This window comes from Oncorhynchus mykiss, chromosome 15 (genome assembly GCF_057628025.1).
Source record: "Oncorhynchus mykiss isolate SJ-2025 chromosome 15, ASM5762802v1, whole genome shotgun sequence".
NCBI lineage: Eukaryota > Metazoa > Chordata > Actinopteri > Salmoniformes > Salmonidae > Oncorhynchus > Oncorhynchus mykiss.
The window spans coordinates 63538118-63562120 of record NC_143036.1 but is presented as its reverse complement, the minus strand read 5'-3'; the positions used below and the strand labels follow the sequence as shown (position 1 = coordinate 63562120).

General features: G+C 44.3%; 1 protein-coding gene across 2 annotated transcripts in view; it reads left to right on the top strand.

The window, feature by feature from the left end:
- Window positions 1-24003, top strand: part of si:dkey-97m3.1 (fatty acyl-CoA reductase) — a 73582-nt gene that overhangs the window by 7541 nt on the left and 42038 nt on the right. Inside the window, exon 2 of one of the 2 annotated variants that reach the window (XM_090200761.1) lies at window positions 13897-14143. In XM_090200761.1, the coding sequence (XP_090056887.1) occupies window positions 13897-14143 (247 nt within the window). Of the gene's footprint in view, window positions 1-13896; window positions 14168-24003 lie in introns of both variants that reach the window. The other variant, XM_021563887.3, reaches the window with a different exon arrangement.

Genomic DNA, 24003 nt, shown 5'->3' with positions numbered 1-24003 from the left:
CCACATTGATCTGGTACTGCTACTACCTGTATATAGCTTAATTCTTGTGTATTTTATTTTACTCCTCTTGCGTTTACTCCTCTTGTGTATTTTATTTTACTCCTCTTGCAAGCATTTCACAGTAAAGTCTAAACAAGTTGTATTTGGCGCATGTGACAAATAAAATGACACAGCTGTGTAGCTAGGCTACACGGCTAGGTAACATTAGCTAGCAAGCTAGCTAGCTAAAAAATATAATTTCTTAATTCTCACATAAACATGATGGCTGTAGCTGAATGCTGACATTTTGCTTAACTATGGTTAGAGGGGCGTTCTTAGGTTTACACTAGCTACCATATTAGAGTTATCTTAAAACAAACCAGGCTTCATTGTATCAATATCATGGAAGTCATTATATGAGGTAAAAGCAAATTGCGACTGAAAACGGAGTTGCTTCTTGCCTGGACCTCGTTGGCGCAGTGCAGTCAAGCAAAAATAAAAACAACTGAGATGTAAAACTACGGTGACAATTTCAGAATGTACACTACCAGTCGTCAAAAGTTGTAGAACACCTACTCATTCAAGGGTTTTTCTTTATATTTTACTGTTTTCTGCATTGTTGAATAATAGTGAAGACATCAAAACTATGAAATAACACATATGGAATCATGTAGTAACCAATAAAGTGTTAAACAAATCAAAATATATTTAACATTTGAGATTCTTCAAATAGCCACCCTTTGCCTTGATGACAGCTTTGCACACTCTTGGCATTCTCTCAACCAGCTTCATGGGGTAGTCACCTGAAATGCATTTCATTTAACAGGTGTGCCTTCCTAAAAGTTCATTTGTGGAATTTATTTCATTCTTAATGCGTTTGAGCTATCACTTGTGTTGTGACAAGGTAAGGATGGTATACAGAAGATAGTCCTATTTGGTAAAAGACCAAGTCCATATTATGGCAAGAACAGCTCAAATAAGCAAAGAGAAACGATAGTCCATCATTACTTTAAGACATGAAGGTCAGTCAATATGGAAAATTTCAAGAACTTTGAAAGTTTTTTCAAGTGCAGTCGCAAAAATGATCAAGCGCTATGATGAAACTGTCTCTCATGAGGACCGCCACAGGAATGGAAGACCCAGAGTTACCTCTGCTGCAGAGGATAAGTTCATTAGAGTTACCAGCCTCAGAAAATGCAGCACAGAAAAATGCTTCAGAGTTCAAGTAACAGACATCCCAACATAAACTGTTCAGGGGAGACTGTGTGAATCAGGTCTTTGTTGTTGAATTGCTGCAAAGAAACCACTACTAAAGGACACCAATAAGAAGAAGAGACTTGTTTGGGCCAAGAAACACAAGCAATGGACATTAGACTGTGGAAATGTGTCCTTTGGTCTGGAGTCCAAATTGGAGATGTTTGGTTCCAATCGCTGTGTCTTTGTGAGACGTGGTGTGGGTGAATGGATGATCTCTGCATGCTTATTTCCCACTGTAAAGCATGGAAGAGGAGGTGTTATGGTGTAGGGGTGCTTTGCTGGTGACACTATCTGTGATTTATTTAGAATTCAAGGCACACTTAACCAGCAGGGCTACCACAGCATTCTGCAGCGATACGCCATCCCATCTGGTTTGGGCTTAGTCCCACTATCATTTGTTTTTCAACAGGACAATTACCAAACACACCTCCAAGCTGTGTAAGGGCTATTTGATCAAGAAGGAGAGTGATGGAGTGCTGCATCAAATGACCTGGCCTCCACAATCCCCCACCTCAACCAACTTGAGATGGTTTGGGATGAGTTGGACCGCAGAGTGAAGGAAAAGCAGCCAACAAGTGTTCAGCATATGTGGGAACTCATTCAAGACTGTTGGAAAAGCATTCCAGGTGAAGCTGGTTGAGATAATGCCAAGAGTGTGCAAAGCTTAGAGGAGGGCAACTTTCGGGCGAGTGTCATGCCCTACCTCTGGAGGTAGCAGTCGAGACGTGACAAGTTCGGAAGTTTACATTGCAGTATATAAGACGAGGGTATTTTTGTGAAAAGTCTAGTATGTCTGAAGACCCTCTTATAAGGAAACATTTCGTATTGAGTTCAAAAGAATGAAGGATCATTAAATTAAATAGAGCAAGAGAAATAGACAGAATAAAAGAGAAAAGAAGAAGAAGAATATACCGTGAAGAAATGAGAACAAATGAGACGGAAGGAAACGGAATGCTGTTCTTCCACCTGACGCACATCCCTCATGGGAGACCCAGATTCCTCTGTGTCAGCACTAAAGGCCATTGTACACAGTCACTGTATTTATGAGCAGTGGAGGCAAGGGATCAACGAGGGGTCCTGTCAGACCCTAAGGATGAATGGCCTTTGGATGGGAAGGGGAGACGGGGGTGGGGAGCTGCCCAGGTGCCTGACACACTGTTAACAGTTCATTTGATGGCCTCAAAGCAGGGATATAAATTCAACACTGCCTGCCTCCCTTTGATATCTGTGGACCTGTTGGCTGTTTCAGACCAGAGCCGTGTTGTGGGAACTAGGAAAAAACAGGGTAGCGTTTGACATTTTCTGACCCGTACAAGGACACGGGTATTCTGTTTACAGAATATCATAAAAGATCATTGAGAATGGTCCAAACACACCAAGACAGTTGTGAAGAGGGCACGACAAAGCCTATTCCTCCTCAGGAAACTAAAAAGATTTGTCATGGGTCCTCAGATCCTCAAAAGTTTCTACAGCTGCAACATCGAGAGCACTGGTTGCATCACTGCCTGGTACGGCAACTGCTCCGACCGCAAGGCACTACAGAGGGTAGTGCGTACGGCCCAGTACATCACTGGGGCTAAGCTGTCTGCCATCAAGGACCGCTCCACCAGGCGGTGTCAGAGGAAGGCCCTAAAAATTGTCAAAGATCCCAGCCACCTCAGTCATAGACTGTTCTCTCTACTACCGCATGGCAAGCGGTACCGGAGCGCCAAGTCTAGGACAAAAAGGCTTCTTAACAGTTTTTACCCCCAAGCCATAAGACTCCTGAACAGGTAATCAAATGGCTACTCGGACTATTTGCATATTATACTTCACTATTTTACGCTGCTGCTTCTCTCTGTTTATCATATATGCATAGTCACTTTAACTATACATTCATGTACATACTACCTCAATCAGCTCGACTAACCTGTGCCTGTATATAGCCTCGCTACTGTTATAGCCTCGCTACTGTACAGTTGAAGTCGGAAGTTTACGTTGGAGTCATTAAAACTTGTTTTTCAACCACTCCACAAATTTCTTATTAACAAACTATAGTTTTGGCAAGTCGGTTAGGACATCTACTTTGTGCATGGCACAAGTAATTTTTTCAACAGACAGATTATTTCACTTATTACCTGTATCACAATTCCAGTGAGTCAGAAGTTTACATACACAAGTTGACTGTGCCTTTAAACAGCTTGGAAAATTCCAGAAAATGATGTCATGGCTTTAGAAGCTTCTGATAGGCTAATTGACATCATTTGAGTCAATTGGAGGTGTACCTGTGGATGTATTTCAAGGCCTACCTTCAAACTCAGCGCCTCTTTGGGACATCATGGGAAAATCAAAAGGAATCAGCCAAGACCTCAGAAAAAAATTGTAGACCTCGACAAGTCATCCTTGGGAGCAATTTCCAAACGCTTGAAGGTACAATGTCCATCTGTACAAACAATAGTACGCAAGTATGAACACCATGGGACCACGCAGCTGTCATACCGCTCAGGAAGGAGACGCGTTCTGTCTCCTAGAGATGAACATACTTTGGTGCAAAATCAATCCCAGAACAACAGCAAAGGACCTTGTGAAGATGCTGGAGGAAACAGGTACAAAAGTATCCACTGTAAAACGAGTCCTATATCGACAGCAATATATCGCTCAGCATGGAAGAAGCCACTGCTCCAAAAACTGCATTAAAAAAGCCAGACTACGGTTTACATCTGTACACGGGGACAAAAATCATACTTTTTGGAGAAATGTCCTCTGGTCTGATGAAACAAAAATAGAACTGTTTGGCCATAATGACCATCGTTATGTTTGGAGGAAAAAGGGGGAGGCTTGCAAGCCGAAGAATACCATTCCAACTGTGAAACATGATGGTGGCAGCATCATGTTGTGGGGTTGCTTTGCTGCAGGAGGGACTGGTGCACTTCACAAAATAGATGGCATCATGAGGTAGGAAGATTATATGGACATATTGAAGCAACATCTCAAGACATCAGTCAGGAAGTTAAAGCTTGGTCGCAAATGGGTCTTCCAAATGGACAATGACCCCAAGCATACTTCCAAAGTTGTGACAAAATGGCTTAAGGACAACAAAGTCAAGGTATTGGAGTGGCCATCACAAAGCCCTGACCTCAATCCTATAGAACATTTGTGGGCAGAACTGACAAATCTAGTGCGAGCAAGGAGGCCCACAAACCTGACTCAGTTACACCAGCTCTGTCAGGAGGAATGTGTTAAAATTCACCCAACTTATTATGGGAAGCTTGTGGAAAGCTACCCAAAATGTTTGAGTCAAGTTAAACAATTAAAAGGCAATGCTACAAAATACTAATTGAGTGTATGCAAACTTCTGACCCACTGGGAATGTGATGAAAGAAATAAATGCTGAAATAAATCATTCTCTCTACTATTATTCTGACATTTAACCATCTTAAAATAAAGATTGATGTATGTAAACTTCCGACTTCAACTGTATGTAGCCTCGCTACTGTTATTTTCACTGTCTTTTTATTGTCGTTTTTATTTATTTACTTACCTATATTGTTCACCTAATACCTTTTTATTAGTATTGTTTTACTTAGAAATGACACTGCGGGTTAGGGCCTGTAAGCATTTCACTGTATTCGGCGCACGTGACAAATAGACTTTGATTCGATTTGAGAAGAGGCACTGATTTTCAATCTCTCCACTGGGTTAAATGGGTTAAGAGAATGAAAAGAAGACCAGGAGACCAAGTGCGTGTGTGTGTGTGTGTGTGTGTGTGTGTGTGTGTGTGTGTGTGCGTGTGCGTGTGCCTGAGTTATGAGATGGTTTAAATGTCAGCAATGATGTCATATCCACTTATGGCTATAGGCCAGTATGCTACAGGTTAACACTGCTCACAGCTTCTCTATACAGTAATGTACATGTATTTAACAGAGGACTGGACAACCTAGACCTGACATTGCATGAGAACTGTCTGTTACAGTATGTGTACATGTATTTAACAGAGGACTGGACAACCTAGACCTGACATTGCATGAGAACTGTCTACCAGCCCAGAGGCTTTTCTGTCATACAATTACAAGCTGACACACACACACACACACACACACCTCCCAATATGTTTGGGTAATAGTGTGCAGTAATCCTTTCCTGGAACCAGAGGGAAGTTTGAAAAGTTTTTAGTGTTCTGCAGTGTTTGATAAGGGAGAAATCACAGTACAAGCTCTATTCAGCCTGCTATCTCTGAAGCCTTACAGATTCCACGATAGATTGAGCCGACATATGCAGTGAATGCAGTCTCAGCTAACGTGGGAACAACCTTTAAAAGCTGCAATGCCTATAACCTGCAATCGGATTGAATCCCAGACTGTCTTGAAAGACATTCTTGACACATGCAGGTGAGACATTCTTGAGACATTCAGGTGAGAGTGAGACATTCTTGACACATGCAGGTGAGACATTCTTGAGACATTCAGGTGAGAGTGAGACATTCTTGAGACATTCAGGTGAGAGTGAGACGTTCTTGAGACATTCAGGTGAGAGTGAGACGTTCTTGAGACATTCAGGTGAGAGAGAGACATTCTTGACACATGCAGGTGAGAGTGAGACGTTCTTGAGACATTCAGGTGAACGCGAGACATTCTTGAGACATTCACAAGAACGTCAAACCCTTGCGTGTGTCGTCACATGGACTGAGTGGGACTTTCCCACTCTCAGCATGGTCCTGTCTGACAAGCACATAGGGAGTGAGACACTTGATAGCCAGGTAGTCTAGATGGTACCATATTCCTCCACACCTTGGTGACTACATTTGAGACATATCTATCTAGTATTGTGGCAGAAGCCCATAGGAGAGACCAGCTGTGTTGTTTAATGGAGCAGACAGTTAGTTTTGTCTGTCACCTCTCTGTGTGTTGCAGCCAGGATGGCCCAGCCTGCCAGGCTCTATCTGGGCTTTGGACGGCTGCCCAGGAGGCATCTATCTATCTATCTATCTATCTATCTATCTATCTATCTATCTATCTATCTATCTATCTATCTATCTATCTATCTATCTATCTATCTATCTATCTATCTATCTATCTCACTCACTCACTCACTCACTCACTCACTCACTCACTCACTCACTCACTCACTCACTCACTCACTCACTCACTCACTCACTCACTCACTCACTCACTCACTCACTCACTCACTCACTCACTCACTCACTCACTCACTCACTCACTCACTCACTCACTCACTCACTCACTCACTCACTCACTCACTCACTCACTCACTCACTCACTCACTCACTCACTCACTCACTCACTCACTCACTCACTCACTCACTCACTCACTCACTCACTCACTCACTCACTCACTCACTCACTCACTCACTCACTCACTCACTCACTCACTCACTCACTCACTCACTCACTCACTCACTCACTCACTCACTCACTCACTCACTCACTCACTCACTCACTCACTCACTCACTCACTCACTCACTCACTCACTCACTCACTCACTCACTCACTCACTCACTCACTCACTCACTCACTCACTCACTCACTCACTCACTCACTCACTCACTCACTCACTCACTCACTCACTCACTCACTCACTCACTCACTCACTCACTCACTCACTCACTCACTCACTCACTCACTCACTCACTCACTCACTCACTCACTCACTCACTCACTCACTCACTCACTCACTCACTCAATAAATAGATGGGAGCCTCCTGGGCAGCCGTCCAAAGCCCAGATAGAGCCTGGCAGGCTGGGCCATCCTGGCTGCAACACACAGAGAGGTGACAGACAAAACTAACTGGCTGCTCCATTAAACAACACAGCTGGTCTCTCCAATAGGCTTCTGCCACAATACTTGGTAAATGCCAGTGTTTCTTGGGATCACTTATTGAGGTCGCTGTTCCGCTCAAGGTATGACAGAGGGTGACGTTGATTGCATTCCCGAAAATAGACTTGTCAGAAACTACCAGAATTGTAACAGTGTTCTTTTAACAGATGTGGGAAACGGGACACGGCTTTATAGCAGTAAAGTGGTGCCTCTGAGAATAACCTTAGAGACAGCAAGGAGCTCACAGTAAGAGAGCAGCATTTATTTAATTTCTCACTCTGACCAGCCTTGTACCCAGCAGAAGGCCAAAGCTGATTGTATCCCCTTTTCCCTGAACAACCAAATTAACAACAACAACAACTTCCGGCCCAAAATCTAGTTAGTTAGATTCGTTAGAAAACTTTATTGTCCATTAGGTTTCCACAGAATAGAAAATTGTCTCTGACATCTTGGCATTTAAAAGGATTAAAATAGACATAAAAAATGTTACTTTGTGAATTGTTCTCCTGTGAAAGAAGAATAGACCCACATCTCCCTTGATATCTGTGAGCTTTTCTAGGTTGTACCTCTACTTTACTGATGGTTGTGTGGATGATACATGTTAGAACATCTTGTCTCTGTTTGTTGGAGGCATCCAGGGAGGTTTTCTTCTTGTGTGCCGAATTCATGGAAGGAAATAAATATTTTTGCAATACTGTAATCTGCCTGGGAGTGGTATATCATTTTTCTGTGTTTTAATAATCTAGCCCTGACCTGGGAAACTCCAGTCCTTGGGGGACTGATTGGTGTCACACTTTCCTCAGCTAACACACCTGACTCCAATAATCAACTAATCATGATCTTCAGTTTAGAATGCAATTTGTTTAATGAGCTGTGATTGTTATGGATGAGGTTATAGAGTGAAACCTCTCCGGCCCCCTCGGACTGGAGTTGCCTGTTCCTGATCTAACCTAACCCCCTTCCTGCTTTTTTACCACCTGAAGCCTCCCAACTAGAGCTAAGAGTTTTCTTGTGGACTAGGATTGTGGTCAGGAAAAACTCCCGCTTTCTACTTTCAACCCTCTATTTCCATTTGACCTCTTGCCTAGTTAAATAAATCTACATAAAAAAAAATATTTGGTACCTGGTGACTTGACCAGGAAAAACTCCTGGTCTTATCATGCTATAGTCACAATGTAAGACCAAAAGATGGAGTACATCCAGACAACTTGCCAATGACACCCAATGTTCGTTCATTATAGACTGTGCTGGCTGCAAACAAGGCCCCTTCATTATTTAGTGTGTAGTTGTACATTGATGCGTAGCTGTGCACATGTCCATTTCCCTCCATCTCCTGTTCACTGTAATGTGACTCTCCACTCAATGCTTGATTAAACTAATCAATCTGCCTGGGTCACAGCTCCTCACTTCAGGCTGGTCTCATCATTACTCAGGACCTGTCACTCAAGTCAAGGCTGGAAATAGACTTCACTTTCATGCATCCTTCATGTCAATAGTAGAAATCTATCAGGTAGGTTTGTTTACAGTATTATAACCTTGATAGCAGGAAGTAGAGTCTGCGGTTACATGTAAGGATGATGCATCATTGAGAAAGGCCCTTGACATGGATGCTTCAGTAACAGTGGAGGTTTGTGTCTGGTTTACTGACACTCTTGTGTCTCCTGGGAATAGTGAATGACCAGCAGGGGATTGTCAGGGAATGTCAGTCTAACCTGTTGGCGGTCCACTGAATTTCCACCATCTTGAAATTGATGTGGGTCCTGGGCTGAAAACCAACCCTATATTATAGGCATCAGTTGACAGGGAGAAATGGAATAAGTGCATTATTGATCAGTCACCCCAGATCTAAAAGGACTTGATTTGAAGCTCCTGCAGTGATGCAGGCAACATTGAGAAGTCGGTGGTTATGGCTGCAACGATATCCCCTTTTCCACATTAGGGGATTGAGTCACTGGCCCACAGTCACAGCCTGTGATGACTGGGTTCTAACTAAGCAGCCCCCTGTTAGCCTGGCCTCCTAGTGTGACATGCTAACTGTTCACCATCTTAGTAATGAGTCTTTGGTGTGAATTAGGGCCTATTCCCATCAGCACCTTGTCTCTGTGTGGCAGCCTAGGGACAGGTGGGACTGGGCTGCCAACACCTTGGTAATGACTGCTCAAACTAGTTATTACACACAGCAAGATGTTCTACTGCTGACTCCCCTCTTCCTGATGTGATGTAGGACCGAGACTATTCCTGTGTTTGCTGCAGCATGGTTTAATTATGTAATGCCTGTAAAATACATGTGGGGGTTTTGTGTTTTTTTAATGTCACAGACATTTTGTGTGTGTGTGTGTGTGTGTGTGTGTGTGTGTGTGTGTGGACAGGACTACCAGTGTGTGTGTTTTCATGGGATCACATACTTTGGTCTGTGTGGCTTTTAAAATGTCATGTGATTTGAGTGGATGTGTCCATTACTGAAATACGTGAACATATAGACTTGTATTTCACTGTATTTATTCTATATTATTACTGTTATATTCAATATTTTAACATGATTAAACCCTAAACGTTATGCCCACACATGTTAGGTGGGTAGTCTTTAGAATGGACACAGATATCCTGGATCTTATTGGCTATTGAGCAAGGAAGCTGTGGTAGCTGTCACTCACCATATAGGAGCTTTGGACTGATGCCAAGGTGCCATGATATCCTGTGCCTGGCCTGTCTGACCCAGACCAGGATACAATGAGCAGAGGCCAGGTCTGGGTCTGGACCAAAGGCAAATAGACACCATGTACCCAGCCTCTGTCACTCACTGTCAGGGGTAGTGTAATTACAGAATCCTTTAGATCACAGATAACGTAACGATATACACACATTCAATCTACCAGTGCATGAGTTCCATAGAGGACACCTGAATATGACAGTCGGCTTGTGGAAACAGCAAAGTGAGAGTCTATGGGCCAAGCACCATACTGGAAATGTGACGTCATAAAATAACAACCGTCTCCATAGCCCAGGTTTACTGTGTATCTAGAGTTTATGGAAAACTAGAAAGGAAATTACTAAATGAAATGCATTATTACATTACATTAATCACTTATAGGCTTATAAAATAAAGATCTTAAAGCGTTTTGCAGAGGTAATGCAATTAAATCGAACTATTTTGGCAATTAAACACCCACACATGCAAGGCAGCGAAAAACAAAGCAGGCAAAAGTCCTGACAGAATGTTTTTGTGGAGTAAATAATATAATGCCATGTCCAACAAGAGCCCTTGACTGTCACTTATTGTTGAAAGGCTTTTGTGGATTGCTTTGTGTTTTGACCTTAAAGTGAGGTTTGTTTACTGTATTATGACCTAGATAGCAGGAAGTAGAGGCTGAGGTTACATGCCCAAATGATGCATCGTTGAGAAAGGCCCTTGACATGGATGCTTCAGTAACAGTGGGGGTTTGTGTCTGGTTTACTGACACTCTTATGTCTCCTGGGAATAGTGAATGACCAGCAGTGGATTGTCAGGGAATGTCAGTCTAACCTGTTGGCGGTCCACTGAATTTCCACCATCTTGAAGTTGATGTGGGTCCTGGGCTGAAAACCAACTCATTGTGCTTCTTAGTTTGCTTGTTAGCGTTCTCATGTAGCTTCTATTCCCTCTAGTCATACGCAGGCTAAACCACAGGATTACGTTCATCCATCTTTTTTTCTTTAAGGGGTAATCTGTTGAAACGTTAACCACTGCTTTAATCTAATGACCAGTATATTTCTCCATCGTCCACCCCCTCAGGCCAAAGAGCACCGTATAGCAACACAGAGAAAGGGAGAACTCATTTCCTCTTTTGGCCAAACCAGTAGGCCTGCAAAACGAAGGAAAGCAGCATTGTAAATGCCAGCCCTCATTCACAAGGCTGTACCCTACTCATCCTTCCCAGTAAATGTTGTGCCTCATGAAAACAGTAATCATCGTTCATCATCAATGTCACCCATCTTAATCTCTAAACAGAGCTCTGTGTTTGACCCATTAGCCAACAACAGACAGGCAGACTGACAGTCTGCGACTGTGGAATAGTTGGGCTCCTAAGTAGGGCACGGCCCCTATGTACTTCCCGGGTTCCAGGGAGTGCACAATGCCAGGTTGTTGGATGAGATAGGGCTGTTGGCAGCCGGTGCCCGCTGCTGCCTGAAACCTAAATGGTTGGCGCGGATGTGTTGTGGGTGGTGCTCTTTGTTTGAGCAGCCTCCAAGGCCTGGGTTCTCAGGGGAGAGTGGCTGTTTTTACTGTTGTGGGTGGTGCTCTTTGGTTGAGCAGCCTCCAAGGCCTGGGTTCTCAGGGGAGAGTGGCTGTTTTGTGGAAAAGGCTGCTGACTTCTCTTTTGTGATGTTGGGCACAGCCCGTTCTTAGTAGACTAAAGTCACCTTAATTATTGTCAGTCACAGTATTCCTCTTTCTGATTCTTTCTCTGTTCTCTGTTGAGCTGGCTTCTCTGTGTTCATTTCTCAGACGACAGGCAGCTAGTGAGGCTGTAGTGTGTGTTTGGGTTTCCAAGACTCCACTCTACTGACCGACCAATGGCAGATTGATGTGCTTAAAGGCTGTAAGGCCCTCGGTGGCAGAGTACCACTGAGCAACGCCGGGACTCCAACAGCTGTCTTCCAAAAACAAGCACAGACCTCCTGGTGAGAAGAGCTGCCAAGGCAAAACACAGAAAAGCACTCGCTCAAAGGAAACGTCTGGAATTAGCTGAAACAGCAAGTAGCTGGATGCCTGACTAGAAAATCCTGCAGTGGAGGAGGATTTGTGCTGTAATTTTGGTAGCAGAAAAGTCTCACAGCATCATTATGGAACTGTCCCTAAATGACTTTCTGAGGCTACATGGTACTTTGTCAAGAAGACTCCGCACTTATCAGCACACAAGTAGTTGACCTATCTTTCGGGGTTACAAAACAGGGAATGTGATGATATTGTCATTTAGTGACAGAGCAGTTAGGATCAAGTTAATAGAGATTGACATCTACAGAGCCTTACTTTGGCTGAGTCCTCTAAATCTTGATCATACACATTATCGACCAGATAAATGGTTTGGGGATTTATCCTGAGCCAGGATCAACCTCACCTTCCCTTGCTCCAAGCTGCATGTCTGTGATTGACAGCTCCCCTCTGCCCCCAGCCCCATGTGTTAAGACTGGGACTCTGCTGCAGCAGGTGTCTGTGTCCATCCTCTTGGAGAAGGACATACCATAGCTGAGCGGATGTTTAGTGAAGGCAGGAGAGCCCGTCTCTCCCTATAGACCCAAACTACTGTAAGCAGTCACAGAGATTATGGTGGTCTACAGATCATAGATAACTATAGTTCCATACTGTGTGAGTGTTCGTGAGGCTATTCCGATCAGCTCCTTCACTCTCCCACTCCAATCTACTTCTTGATGGGGAGAAGAGGAGCGAGCGGCTGAAGGCTGTGACCTGAATGGAATGCCCTGGCTGGACCGCTGGTGGGTGTGTGTGTGTGTGTGTGTGTGTGTGTGCATTCATTGTGAGGAGCTAATCCATAGTGACCTCCAGCTCCTCCCCCCTGGTCCTTTAGTCTCCCGAAGAATCTCTGAGATTTACTGGAGCATAGAGCCGGAATGACATGACATCAGTGGAGGGGCCTTTACCATGACCCCCGTTTGGAAGGGCGTTTAAAGAGGCCACTGTGGGGGAGAGAGGTTATGGTCAGAGTTGTGTGTTTGACAGAGGGAGGAAGGTTTTTCTATATGTTTTCTCTGTTATCTTGATCATTGCTTTGGGGATGTAGTTCTGGTACTTCAGTAACACTGTTGGAAACCTGTGGCCCAGAGACCAGGAGAGAAGATGGAGAAGGATACAGAGGACCCTGTATCCTTCAGACCTTATTTTCGGCGTTTATCCCAAAACCTCATTCTTTCCATTTTCATTTCCTCCATAGGAATGGCTGCACAAACTAGAGGTAGAAAATGCTAACTCATTTCAGTTTTTTAGGACTACAAGCTGGCGAGCTCTATTGCTGACCTCGATATGTAGTTGGCTCTCTGGATGACTGCCCTGAGAAGGGAGGGGTTAATGATGCTCTTTGTATTGGCTTGGAAACTATCTTATAACCAAAGCTGGCTGACACTTCTGAATAGGGTAATAATGGTGCATTACCTTAACTACAGCAATAGGCTGTGATTGATTGCCTTATGAATATTCATGATCGCTGATAGACTTGGCAACTCTGCTTCTAACTCCATAGCAACTTTGCAGTATTTCATTTTTTTGTGTTATTTCTTACATTATAAGCACAGATCGTTTTTTGCGTTCATATTTATATATTTCTTAATTCCATTATTTTACTTTTAGATGGGAAAAACGCTGATAGGCTTGATGAACAAAACGAACTGGCAACAGACAGAGAACACAGGTATAAATACACTGGGGATAATGGGGAAGATGGGCGATGTCTGGAGGGGGGTGGAGACAAGCACAAAGACAGGTGAAACAGATCAGGGTGTGACAATTTCGCTATATCCGCAATAACATCACAGACATGCTTGTGTGTGTCTGTGACCTTCCTGTCCTCCCCACTTACCGTGTCATTAACAAAGTGACTCCCAGCACCCAGTGAGTCCCAGCTTTACTTCTTTCTACAGGTCTGTCACCTAATACTCAGCATTAATACATACACAATACATACTGTAGGTTATGTCAAGTGTAATGAGTGTTGGTTCATGTAAAGAGACTCTGAGTCTGAACAGAGTGTAGTGTGGTTCTAATTTTCTCTCAGCCTCAGCTGAATTGTCTCCTATCGTTTCTTCTCTCTCTCTCATTCCCTCTCCCTCCATCCCTCTATCTTTCTCTCTAGGAGCTACCTTGTGAAGGCTGGGGGTACGGGACGAGCTACACAGATGGGAAAGACAGGAGAAGAGACAGGGGCCGATGGTAGCATGGTGTCTATCGCTGACTACTACGCAGGCAAGAATGTGCTGATCACTGGCGCCACGGGCTTCATGGGCAAGGTGCTGGTGGAGAAACTGCTGCGGTCCTGTCCAGAGGTCCAAACCCTCTACCTCCTGGTCAGACCCAAGGCTGGACAGTCCATGCAGGAACGGGTCAGTGATATGATGAAGTGCAAGGTGAGGGGCACTACTCGATGGATTAGTACACTACTAGGCTGTAGTACACTAGGCTGTAGTACACTATACCAGGGGGTGAATCTAGTCTAAAGAAGTTCCTTCTCATGATGTCATCCTATTGAGCTGCACTGATCAGAAGTGAAGGCAAATTGTATAATTCATCTATTTCCTGTTGGCTTTGTGCCACATGCAGGTTGATTGGCTTAGGTGTTTTGTATTCTTGCAGCTTTGTGTTTATTGAAACATTACGTGATGTTGTGAGTGAGACAGGGAGAGTATTGATGTGTTCACAAATGCATGCTGAAGCACCGGGCCTCTGTTTTACTCTCTGCTGCTACTGGTGTTGTTGTGGCACTCTAACTGAAAACACACACACACATAATTAACTCTGTCAACAATAGAGGCACCAGTTAATGGTGTTTTAATGAACTCTGTCGAGAGAGAGAGAGAGAGAGAGGGAGTGGGAGAGAGAGAGAGAGACTTTACCTGATGTGATTTTTGAATTCAAACACACCAGAGCTAGGATAACAACTTGGTGTTCATCAAACACAGTAATCTGTTTGTGCAGTTGACAACACTAGCCAGCCAAACAAGACAGTGAGGAAGGAGAGGATAAAGAAACCGACTGGCTGCCATATCTATCCTTATGAAATCAGACCATTCAAAGGAATGTGTTTAACTACGGCTGTATAAAGCATTTCCCTCCGATTGTTATTCATGTCACTGTTGCAGTCTGCATCGTCTCTCGTGACAGTCTTAACAACAGCTCGCACTTGAGATTCTGGGTGCCGAGTTTACAGTCTCTGTATTATCCGTCTTAGACAGAGGTTTTTCTTTACAAACTAGGATTATATAGGATGAATGCTCTCTGCCTGTTCCAGACGCCTTTCATGCTGTATGCCCTTATGGATATTGAATGTCACTCAGAACACTTGTTGCTAGGTAACAGCCAAACCGAGCGTCTCTGTGGGCTTCGTTAAAAGCGTGTTATCAGGCAGAGGTGCTGTGACCTGGAAATGGACATCCAGATAGACATCTGATTGAATTGACTCTCTCCTGATATGCCTTGACAATTAAAGAATAGGCCTATAAATGAGCTGTTGTCTGGTTAGTTGAGTTCTGTGAATTGCAGGGCATTGAATGTACTGTAAAGTGTGATAGAAATGCATAAGGGGTACTAATAGGCTACTATTCTCTTATGTTCTAGACATAGAATAACCTTATTTAGAGCTGAAACACATAGAATAACCTTATTTAGAGCTGAATAAGAGCTTTAGCCCAGCGTGTTCTAGAGTCAGGGTGCAGATCTGTGTGGGAGAGGTGGGGTATGCTGGAATGCTAGAGGGGCAAGAAGGGGAATCTGCTGGAATTCTTCTGACTGGACTTGGGTCTGAGTGGGTGATGACCTGGCCAATATGTTCTGAATGACAGTATTGACAATTGGTCAGTGGAAGAGGAGTGGTCTTTAGTTTGGTGGGATGTGGTTGGTGGAACCTAGATGGCTTCATGTAATCTGTGGAGGGATGCTGAATGGTACACCTGTCCGTCCGTCCGTCCCTTATTAGTTGCTGACTCCAGCAGTCATCTGGATCTCACCAAGGGAGGGCCAGAACAGAACAGCTGCCCTGGTGTACTGCATCCCAGAACTGTCACCCACTGCTCACCTTCTGTTCTCCTGTTTATTAACACCATACCTCAGCTATTACCACACCTCTCTTATCAAACAGTGTAGTGGATGTGGAGATGTAACTGATTGTTGGTTCTCCATATTTGTTCAAACTTGTACTCAGTTATCAGATGGGAGGAGGAGGGCATGGAGGGTGTTGAACCAGGCCTCTACTGAACAACTGTTGTGTTGTTCTTGTTTTGGTAAAGAACAGTCATCTCTCTCTTTGTCCTCCTCTTGTCTTGCTCTGAATGAAGGGTACATTGTGTGACTGACGGGGCAGCGGGGAAGCAAGGGTGTGGTGATATACTGTGTCTTCTGCCCTTGAGCGAGGCAGTTAAGCTCCACAACAACTGTTCCCCGGGCACTGATGATGTGGATTAAAGCAGCCCCTCTCTGATTCAGAAGGGTTGGGTTAAATGTGGAAGACACATTTCGGTTGAATGCATTAAGTTGTGCAACTGACTAGGTATCCGCTTCCCCCTTCCAGTGTGTGTGTGTGTGTGTGCATGCGAGAAAAAGAGAGAGATTAATTACATTTGGCCTTTCATTTTGTCTCCCTGACCGACCCTGATCACTGTGGTGAGATCACTGTGTTACACACACGTTTAGGGCAGGGTGGCTATCACACTCCACCTATAGCTGTATAGCATATCTCTGTCTCTGACTCTCTTGCTCTCTCTCTCTGTCTCTCTCTCTCACTCTCTGTCTCTTTCTCTCTCTCTCTCTCTCTGTCTCTCTCTCACTCTCTGTCTCTTTCTCTCTCTCACTCTCTGTCTCTCTCTCTCTCACCACACCTGACCACAGCCAGATGGATGTATATTTCTTAGAAAAAGCCTGTGGTTGTAGTGTAGGCTATGTGCTTTTCCTGTTTTAATCTCATCCCACAGTGCCAGCCAGGTCTGTCTGTTGGGACATGCCTGGAGCAATGTTCCATCTAATTGTTTTCGGCACTGAGCAAATTTCAGTTCAGCTGAGAGCAAACTTGAATGCTGTGAAAATTCTGTGTGACTTCCAGCTCGTGTTTACTGTGAACACTGAGGCTGTACCCGCTTTAAGTTAGTTTTAACAGTAGCCAGGTAGACTACTGTGGCTATTTGATCATAATGTAGGACTACCAGAATGGCCTACCATCAAAAACAATGGAGAAAATGCCTCCCATAACATTTTAACATGGAAATAGCTGTTCTGTCATTCAGCCTAGAGTAGCAGCCAATGTATGGTGTTCAATGTAGGCCTACATTCCATGTGACTTTTGATAAAAACATGCAGGGCTTGAAGTTAAACCGGGCTCCCGAGTGGTGCAGTGGTCTAAGTACAAGAGGTGTCACTGCAGTACCTGGTATGAATCCAGGCTGCATCACATCCGATTGTGATTGAGATTCCAATAGGTCGGTGCACAATTGACCCAGCGTTGTCCAGGGTAGGCGTTATTGTAAATACGAACTTGTTCTTAGCTTTTTTTTAACCTGTTTATCCACTTGTCCTTCAGAAAAGGAGGTGACTGAAAATGTTGGTTTGTTGTTTGATGCAAGAAACCACTTTACAAAATAAAATGCATTCTTTTCCCCATACCATTATTACAGAGAATCAGACAAATGATGCTACCCTCTGCCTATTGGCTACTTAGCTTATTCAAGCCTGGTACTCTGCACTCTTGTCTCTCTAATCACTCTGACATCAATGCAAATGTGATTTTAAAAAATCTAATCAAACACTTCATGAGAGCCCACGAGCTCCTGTTGCCACAACATTTCTATAGTCTATACAATTTTATGTGAGAAAACAGAGAGATTAGAGGGACAATAGAGTCTTATTTTGTCCCTTTCTATAGGCTAGGCCTCCTGGATTTATTTATCAACTTTCCTAAGATTAAGCACATTGCTTATCTTTACAACAGGAGTATAGCCTACCTGGCTGACATGAAAATGAACCATGGGAAAAGCGTCCTCCATTCACTATTTAAGTGCAGAGATGACATGTATTTTTTTCCCCTACCACTGTTTTGATACAGGTGCATGATAATGGTCCATTCTAAATCCAAACTAATTTCACACATATATTATTTAGTGTATGTAAAGGCAAGATTAGATCAAGAATAGTCTGCTGGGTGACAATATTAGCCTATCACTTGTGAATTATATATTATCACTTGTGAATGATGCCCAGCATAAGAAACAATGCCTTTTTTTTAATTACTTTTTCGAATCATAGTCGCACACCTCATGTAGTTTAGCCCATAGGTCTATATGTTTTGATAAGGTTTGTATCACAATTAAAGTGGCCAAATAACTTCTTCAAATGAAGCACATTACACCTGCTTTACAACGGGTGTGGAGTTTAACTGGCATAAATAATGTATGCAGCGCGTGAGTTTCAAGTTTGGGGAAGGTCATTTTCTCCATAAAGGTATATCTCCTTTATAATAAAAGCATTACCTGCATAATCTCATTTGTGGCAACTTTTGATAATGGTGTTTTCCCGCTAATGGAACATTCTCGCTTATAGCCTACGCATTGCGCCGTTTATGAAGTCAAGAAATTGCCTAATGGTTTATTAACATTTTAAGCTAAACGTTCTGATCTGTTGCGTCAGCCTCATTGCGTAAAAAAAAATGTTTTTATGCTAGTGATTGTATTAATTTGGGATCTATCGCATCTGTCCCAGACTGTGTTTGGAATATTTATTTCTCGCACAGAATAGAATAGGTCAACTTTTGTACTATGGGGGATAGTAGATTGACTAGTGTTTATGCTGTTCGTTAGGCCTACTCATGTTGGCTGACGAAAAGTAAATGTGGACAGTTCTTCCTATATCTTCAATATGCACTTCGGAATTGGATAAGGATGTGTGCAGTGGCGTCCCGGATGCGTCTGTCTATAGGTATAAAGTACCTATTTCTTTGTTAACCGCTCAAAATCCTTTGGAGAAAATCTCCTTCCTATTTTATTCAGCTTTGTTCAATTGTATTCTTCGTACTATAAAATAATGCCACGTGGACTACCAGACTAGCCAGTCATCTAAAGTTTATTGTACAACCACATCCATACCCCATTAGGACCAGGAGTTTTCCAGGTCAGGTTCTGTGGTCAGGAAAACTAGACGTGGAGGAAAGCTGACCAATGATGTCTTAATAATCCCTCGGCTCCTTTAAAGTGCCCCGGCCATTTACACATTTGAATCACTTCTATGATATGACGAACAACTGAGTTGTAAAATTGTAAGCAAGGCATGTTGGCCAGGCAATGTAAAATCCACAAAGCTTACAAGCTTGGCACTCAGCCTATATTAAGATTTCCATATTAGGCAACTACTCCACCTAGATATTTTACACACTTTTACAGAAACCAACGATGACAATTAGTATTTTAGGGCACTCTATAACTGAAATAGCCTTAAGCTTTCCTGCCTCACTGAATTCAATGTCAGTCATTTTATCCCCAGCTGGCTCTCTATATGCGGTTGCAATTGAGCTTTGGGACGAGGTCACATGTTGTCCAGTAGAAACAAAACCTCAGTTTAGATTAAGGCTGCAATTACGTCCATACGTCCATAATGTATTTAGAAATGTCTGCCTTTGTGGATTCCTCTGTTTCAGTGCTCTGTGGTAAACCAGTGGTGACAGTGGCTGGTGCTCTAATCCTCTCTGGTATTGCATCCTTGAAGTATTGGAGCCCCTGGGATGGATGGGCCGGCTGGTGTGGACCAAGTACCTCTGGGGAACATCCAGGGTAACACTTATTGACTGGCTGTGTTTACAAGGCTAGTCTACACACTGCAGTGGTACCTGCTCGTGGTACCATGGGTCCCCCACGGATACATTGCATTATCAATGATCAATTTCCTATTTTTTGCGACTAATATTCATGCCTGATTGCTTTCTTCCCTAAGAGGGAGCTTGGTGTTTCTTATAGCCTTGTACCGGTCTTCCTGCATTGATAAATGCCAGCTCTCACTGTGGGTAATCACCTTTAACACAGACACGACATAACTGTTGGCGGGTTATGGCTGTAAAACGGGTCTATGGCTAGCACTGCTGCTGCTGGTGTTATTGAACTAGGTCCAATGACTTCACCCTATGGTATGGTGTGTTGTTTACTGAGTGGAATTACATTTAAATACGCCAAGGTATATTACAAGGCCCTGTAGAGCTCTGTTGAAATGGTGGATTTAACAGTTCAGACAGCCCTCACATACACAGGTCTATACCATTACACACAGGTCCCGCCCAGAGACCCGCCCAGAGACAGGGAGTTTGACAGAGAGAGGCCTAGGCTGCCAGCTTGGCACGGTGACAGTCATTTCATGCCGCTCCTCATCTGTGTCTGGTTGACATGTGGCACGAGGGGCAGCGAGGATGGCGGCAGGCACTCCACACACCCACGACTCCCTTCAGAGAGAGAGAGAGATAATGTTTTGCATATAATTAGGCCACACATTAACTTGGTTTGTGAAACAAATTAGCACATTGAACAGTGCCAGGAGGGCCCTCAGGGTAGGGCAGACATGCATGTAGCACATGCTCAGTGGTGGCTGTTATCCTAATGGGGACCATATCAACCCACACTGGTGTCCCCATAGGGATAAAGAGTCTGCCAAGCACCTTGCCCTTTCCACATCTAGATAGTTGTTTGTGTATTAGACAAGGCATTTAGCTGATCCAATGTGATGGTCTTTCTGCATGATTGATGACCTTCTCTTTTTGTGTGACCGCATGTTGAGGTCAAAAAGTAGCGATGCTAGAACGGTGCCTTGGTGCACACCAAATCACAACGTCTCCAACTCTAACAGACGCCCTACATGAATGACCTGGAGGAGGCAGTAGACAGAGCCCTGAGGTCATCTCTTCAGACCTGCACAGCCATTGGTCACCTACTGCTCTCCAGTCTTGGACTTGTGGTTGATGGATGGAGCTTAAACAGCGAGAGGAAAAGAGAGAGAGTGTCGCTGTGAAATATGAAAGTATGGTATGCTTGGGGGTCAGAGTTGACTTGTTCATATGTGATGACTTAGCCCGTGTGTGTGTGTGTGTGGGTGGGTGTACATTACGTGCATGCTATTGATTTGCCTGGGATGACAACGGTCCATTTTAATTTCCTCTAAAGGAGTCAGAGGTTCTGAGAGGCTCCAGGTTTTGATGTCAGGATCGATAAGATAAGTCTTCTCTATATCACAGAGGATATCGTGTTCATCAAGATTACCCAGCCTCACCGTGTTCCTCCCTTTGATGAACTGTGAATGGAAACTTTTTGTTGAAGTGTGTGTGTTTTTCTTGCCATGATGCAGTGTGTGTCTCGGTGCTCGTTGGAGCGTGGGGGTGCTGTCAGCTTGGTTTCCTCTGTAATCGATGGATTGACGACAGTAGCGCTCCGACCCGAGTTCCGGGATTCCGCTCGGCCGAACACCCCTCTGGACCAGGGCCAGCCGCCGGGGGCCACAAGCATCGCTCCTCAGAGGGGCCACAACTCTCTCCACATCCCCCTGTCACCTTCCCTAACCCCTAGGGGTTACAATGGTACGACCACTGAGGAGAAGATGCAGTTAGCATGAGCATTACATTTGCTTGATCAGTAAAACATGGAGTTAGGCCTGTCCCTGTCGGTGGTTTCCAGTGACCACGTGGATTCGTATCACTCATTACAAAGTAGTCCTTAGTTCCATTTGGTTTGTTCTAGAGGGATAATGGAATTTTTCATGGTTCGCCATGAGGTCACTATCTCAGAAGTGGAATGCCATGCCATCGGTATGCCGACTGCCGAGCGCAAATTCTAATATTGCAGTCTGTCACCGTAAAGTAAACTGTACTGTCCTGTTGGTATTGATCCTCTTGTATTGAGTTGAGCACAGCGTTAGATAGCCTCCAGCTGGGACTGGATGATCAGCAATGCTCTGTCTTCCGCCTCTGTTTGCTTTTGTGACCTATGCCCTGGTCTGCACCGCTGAAGAATCCCCCAGGTCTTTGAAGAGCCGTGGTATGTACGGGAACTGGATGACGTCCAAGAGAGCTGGCGCTCTCTCCCAGGGGAATCGTTCCTGGAAGTCCACTCCAATGTTTCCCCCCAAGAGCCAACCACAGAGAATATAAAGACTAAACAGAGATAATAAACTGACACAGACTCATAGAAATGGCTTAAAGCCATGATATGTCTTTAAACAGCTCCATTCCCTATATTATAGTGCTCTACCTTTGTACTGTAGACTTATAGGGACATCTAGCTACTGTATATTTCCGGCTTTGTGATCAGCAGAGAGGGGGCCAAACGCAGAGCCGACCCAATTACCCAGCATCCATCCACCCAGCCTGGCTGAAACACTAACAGCTGTTCGACCAGGAGTGGGAGAAGAGGCCAGGGATATCTTTGGTGTGTACTGTGTTTAATCTGACCACTTACCAGCCGGCTACCTGCAGAGACAGCCTCTTTTGTGTGTGTGTGTGTGTGTGTGTGTGTGTGTGTGTGTGTGTGTACACTTGCTTGCATGAGTATGCATGCTTGCATGTGTGTGTGTGTGTGTGTGTGTGTGTGTATTTCTGTGCCAATCCTGAGCCATACATGTGATTGCTTCAGCCACCAGGGGGCCTGTATATGAAGCAGGACAGACTATGAATAAGAGGCCCAGTCTGCATCACTCCAGAGCTGCAGCTCTGTCATGATTCTATTTCACGCCTGAGGAGTTGTGGCTCACCTGGCATAGAGACACCCAGTCAGCTACACTCCACTCCCCATCACATCCAACCACTTCCCACCATGCATGAGCAATACAATCTCATTATGTTGCTGTATACAAGCCTCCCTAGGGACAACAGCACACACTCTACATCCTTCCTTTCTGTCATTCACATTGTAACTTTTATTCCCTTCCCTCTCTTTTTCTCGCTCTTGCTACTCTCTCTTTCCCTGCCATATCTTTGCTCCAAGGGACATCTCTCTCTTTCTCTCTCTCGCTTTGCCTGACATCTCTAAAGGGGCTGTGAATGAATGGCTATATTTACAGGATGGTCAGTGAAGCTGTTTTAACATAGCAGCTCAGGTTGCTAGCTGAAAGGAAGGGGCCATTAGTGTTGGGTTTCTGTGAAAGTCCACAAAGCGCCACTGTTGAAGCGGGAGGAGAGTCTGGAGATTTACGACCCATAGGCTTTTTCACTTTTATTTAACCAGGTAAGCTAGTTCTTCACTTATAGACTCATCTGGGGCAGGTTGGCATGATCAGTGAGCACTCACCGACACATGGCTATACCATTACACACAGGTCCCACCCAGAGACCCGCCCAGACACCCACCCAGAGACCCACCCAGAGACCCACCCAGACACCCGCCCAGAGACCCACCCAGACACCCGCCCAAAGACCCGCCCAGAGACAGGGAGTTTGACAGAGAGAGGCCTAGGCTGCCAGCTTGGCACGGTGCCAGTCATTTCATGCCGCTCCTCATCTGTGTCTGGTTGACATGTGGCACGAGAGGCAGCGAGGCTGGCGGCAGGCACTCCACACACCCACGACTCCCTTCAGAGGGAGAGAGAGAGAAGCTATATTTTATTTCTTAAAGCCAAGAAGAAAAATACATTACATTACTTTATAAGGACTTAATGCTAAATTAAGGCTGCCAAGCCTGATACAATTTCAATTTTGCACTGACGTGTCAAGTGAGAGGTGTCAAAGCCCTTTAGCCCAACAATGGCAGGAGAGTCACACAGTCTGCTCCAACCAAATGGAGAGGCCTTAGAAGCTCCCTCCTGCTGTTCAGAGGTAATTAAAATACAGTACTTTGTGTATGTAAAGAATGATAAGGCAAGAAAAGATCACAAAATGAAGCTCCTTATGGAAAATCAAGAGACACTTTTTGCTGACTATTATAGAAATGGGAACATCAGCAACCTCATCTTCCACACAAACCATCCCCTGGCATGGCACAGTGCTATATTAGCACACTACCCCTCTGTTAAGAGAGGTGGTGTTAACGAGGGGTGGAAACTCAGGATACTAGACAACGAGGACTCTGAGTCAGCTAATATAAATCTCTATAAGTCTGGAACAGTAATGGTACAGGGCAACCCCAAACAGTTTCAGCTGGACTTTCACCTAATCAAAGAATTAGCCCAGCAGGAGAAGCTCTCCCTTGATAAAGATACCCCCACCCCGAGCAGGTCAGACCAGAACTCTTCATTATATAAC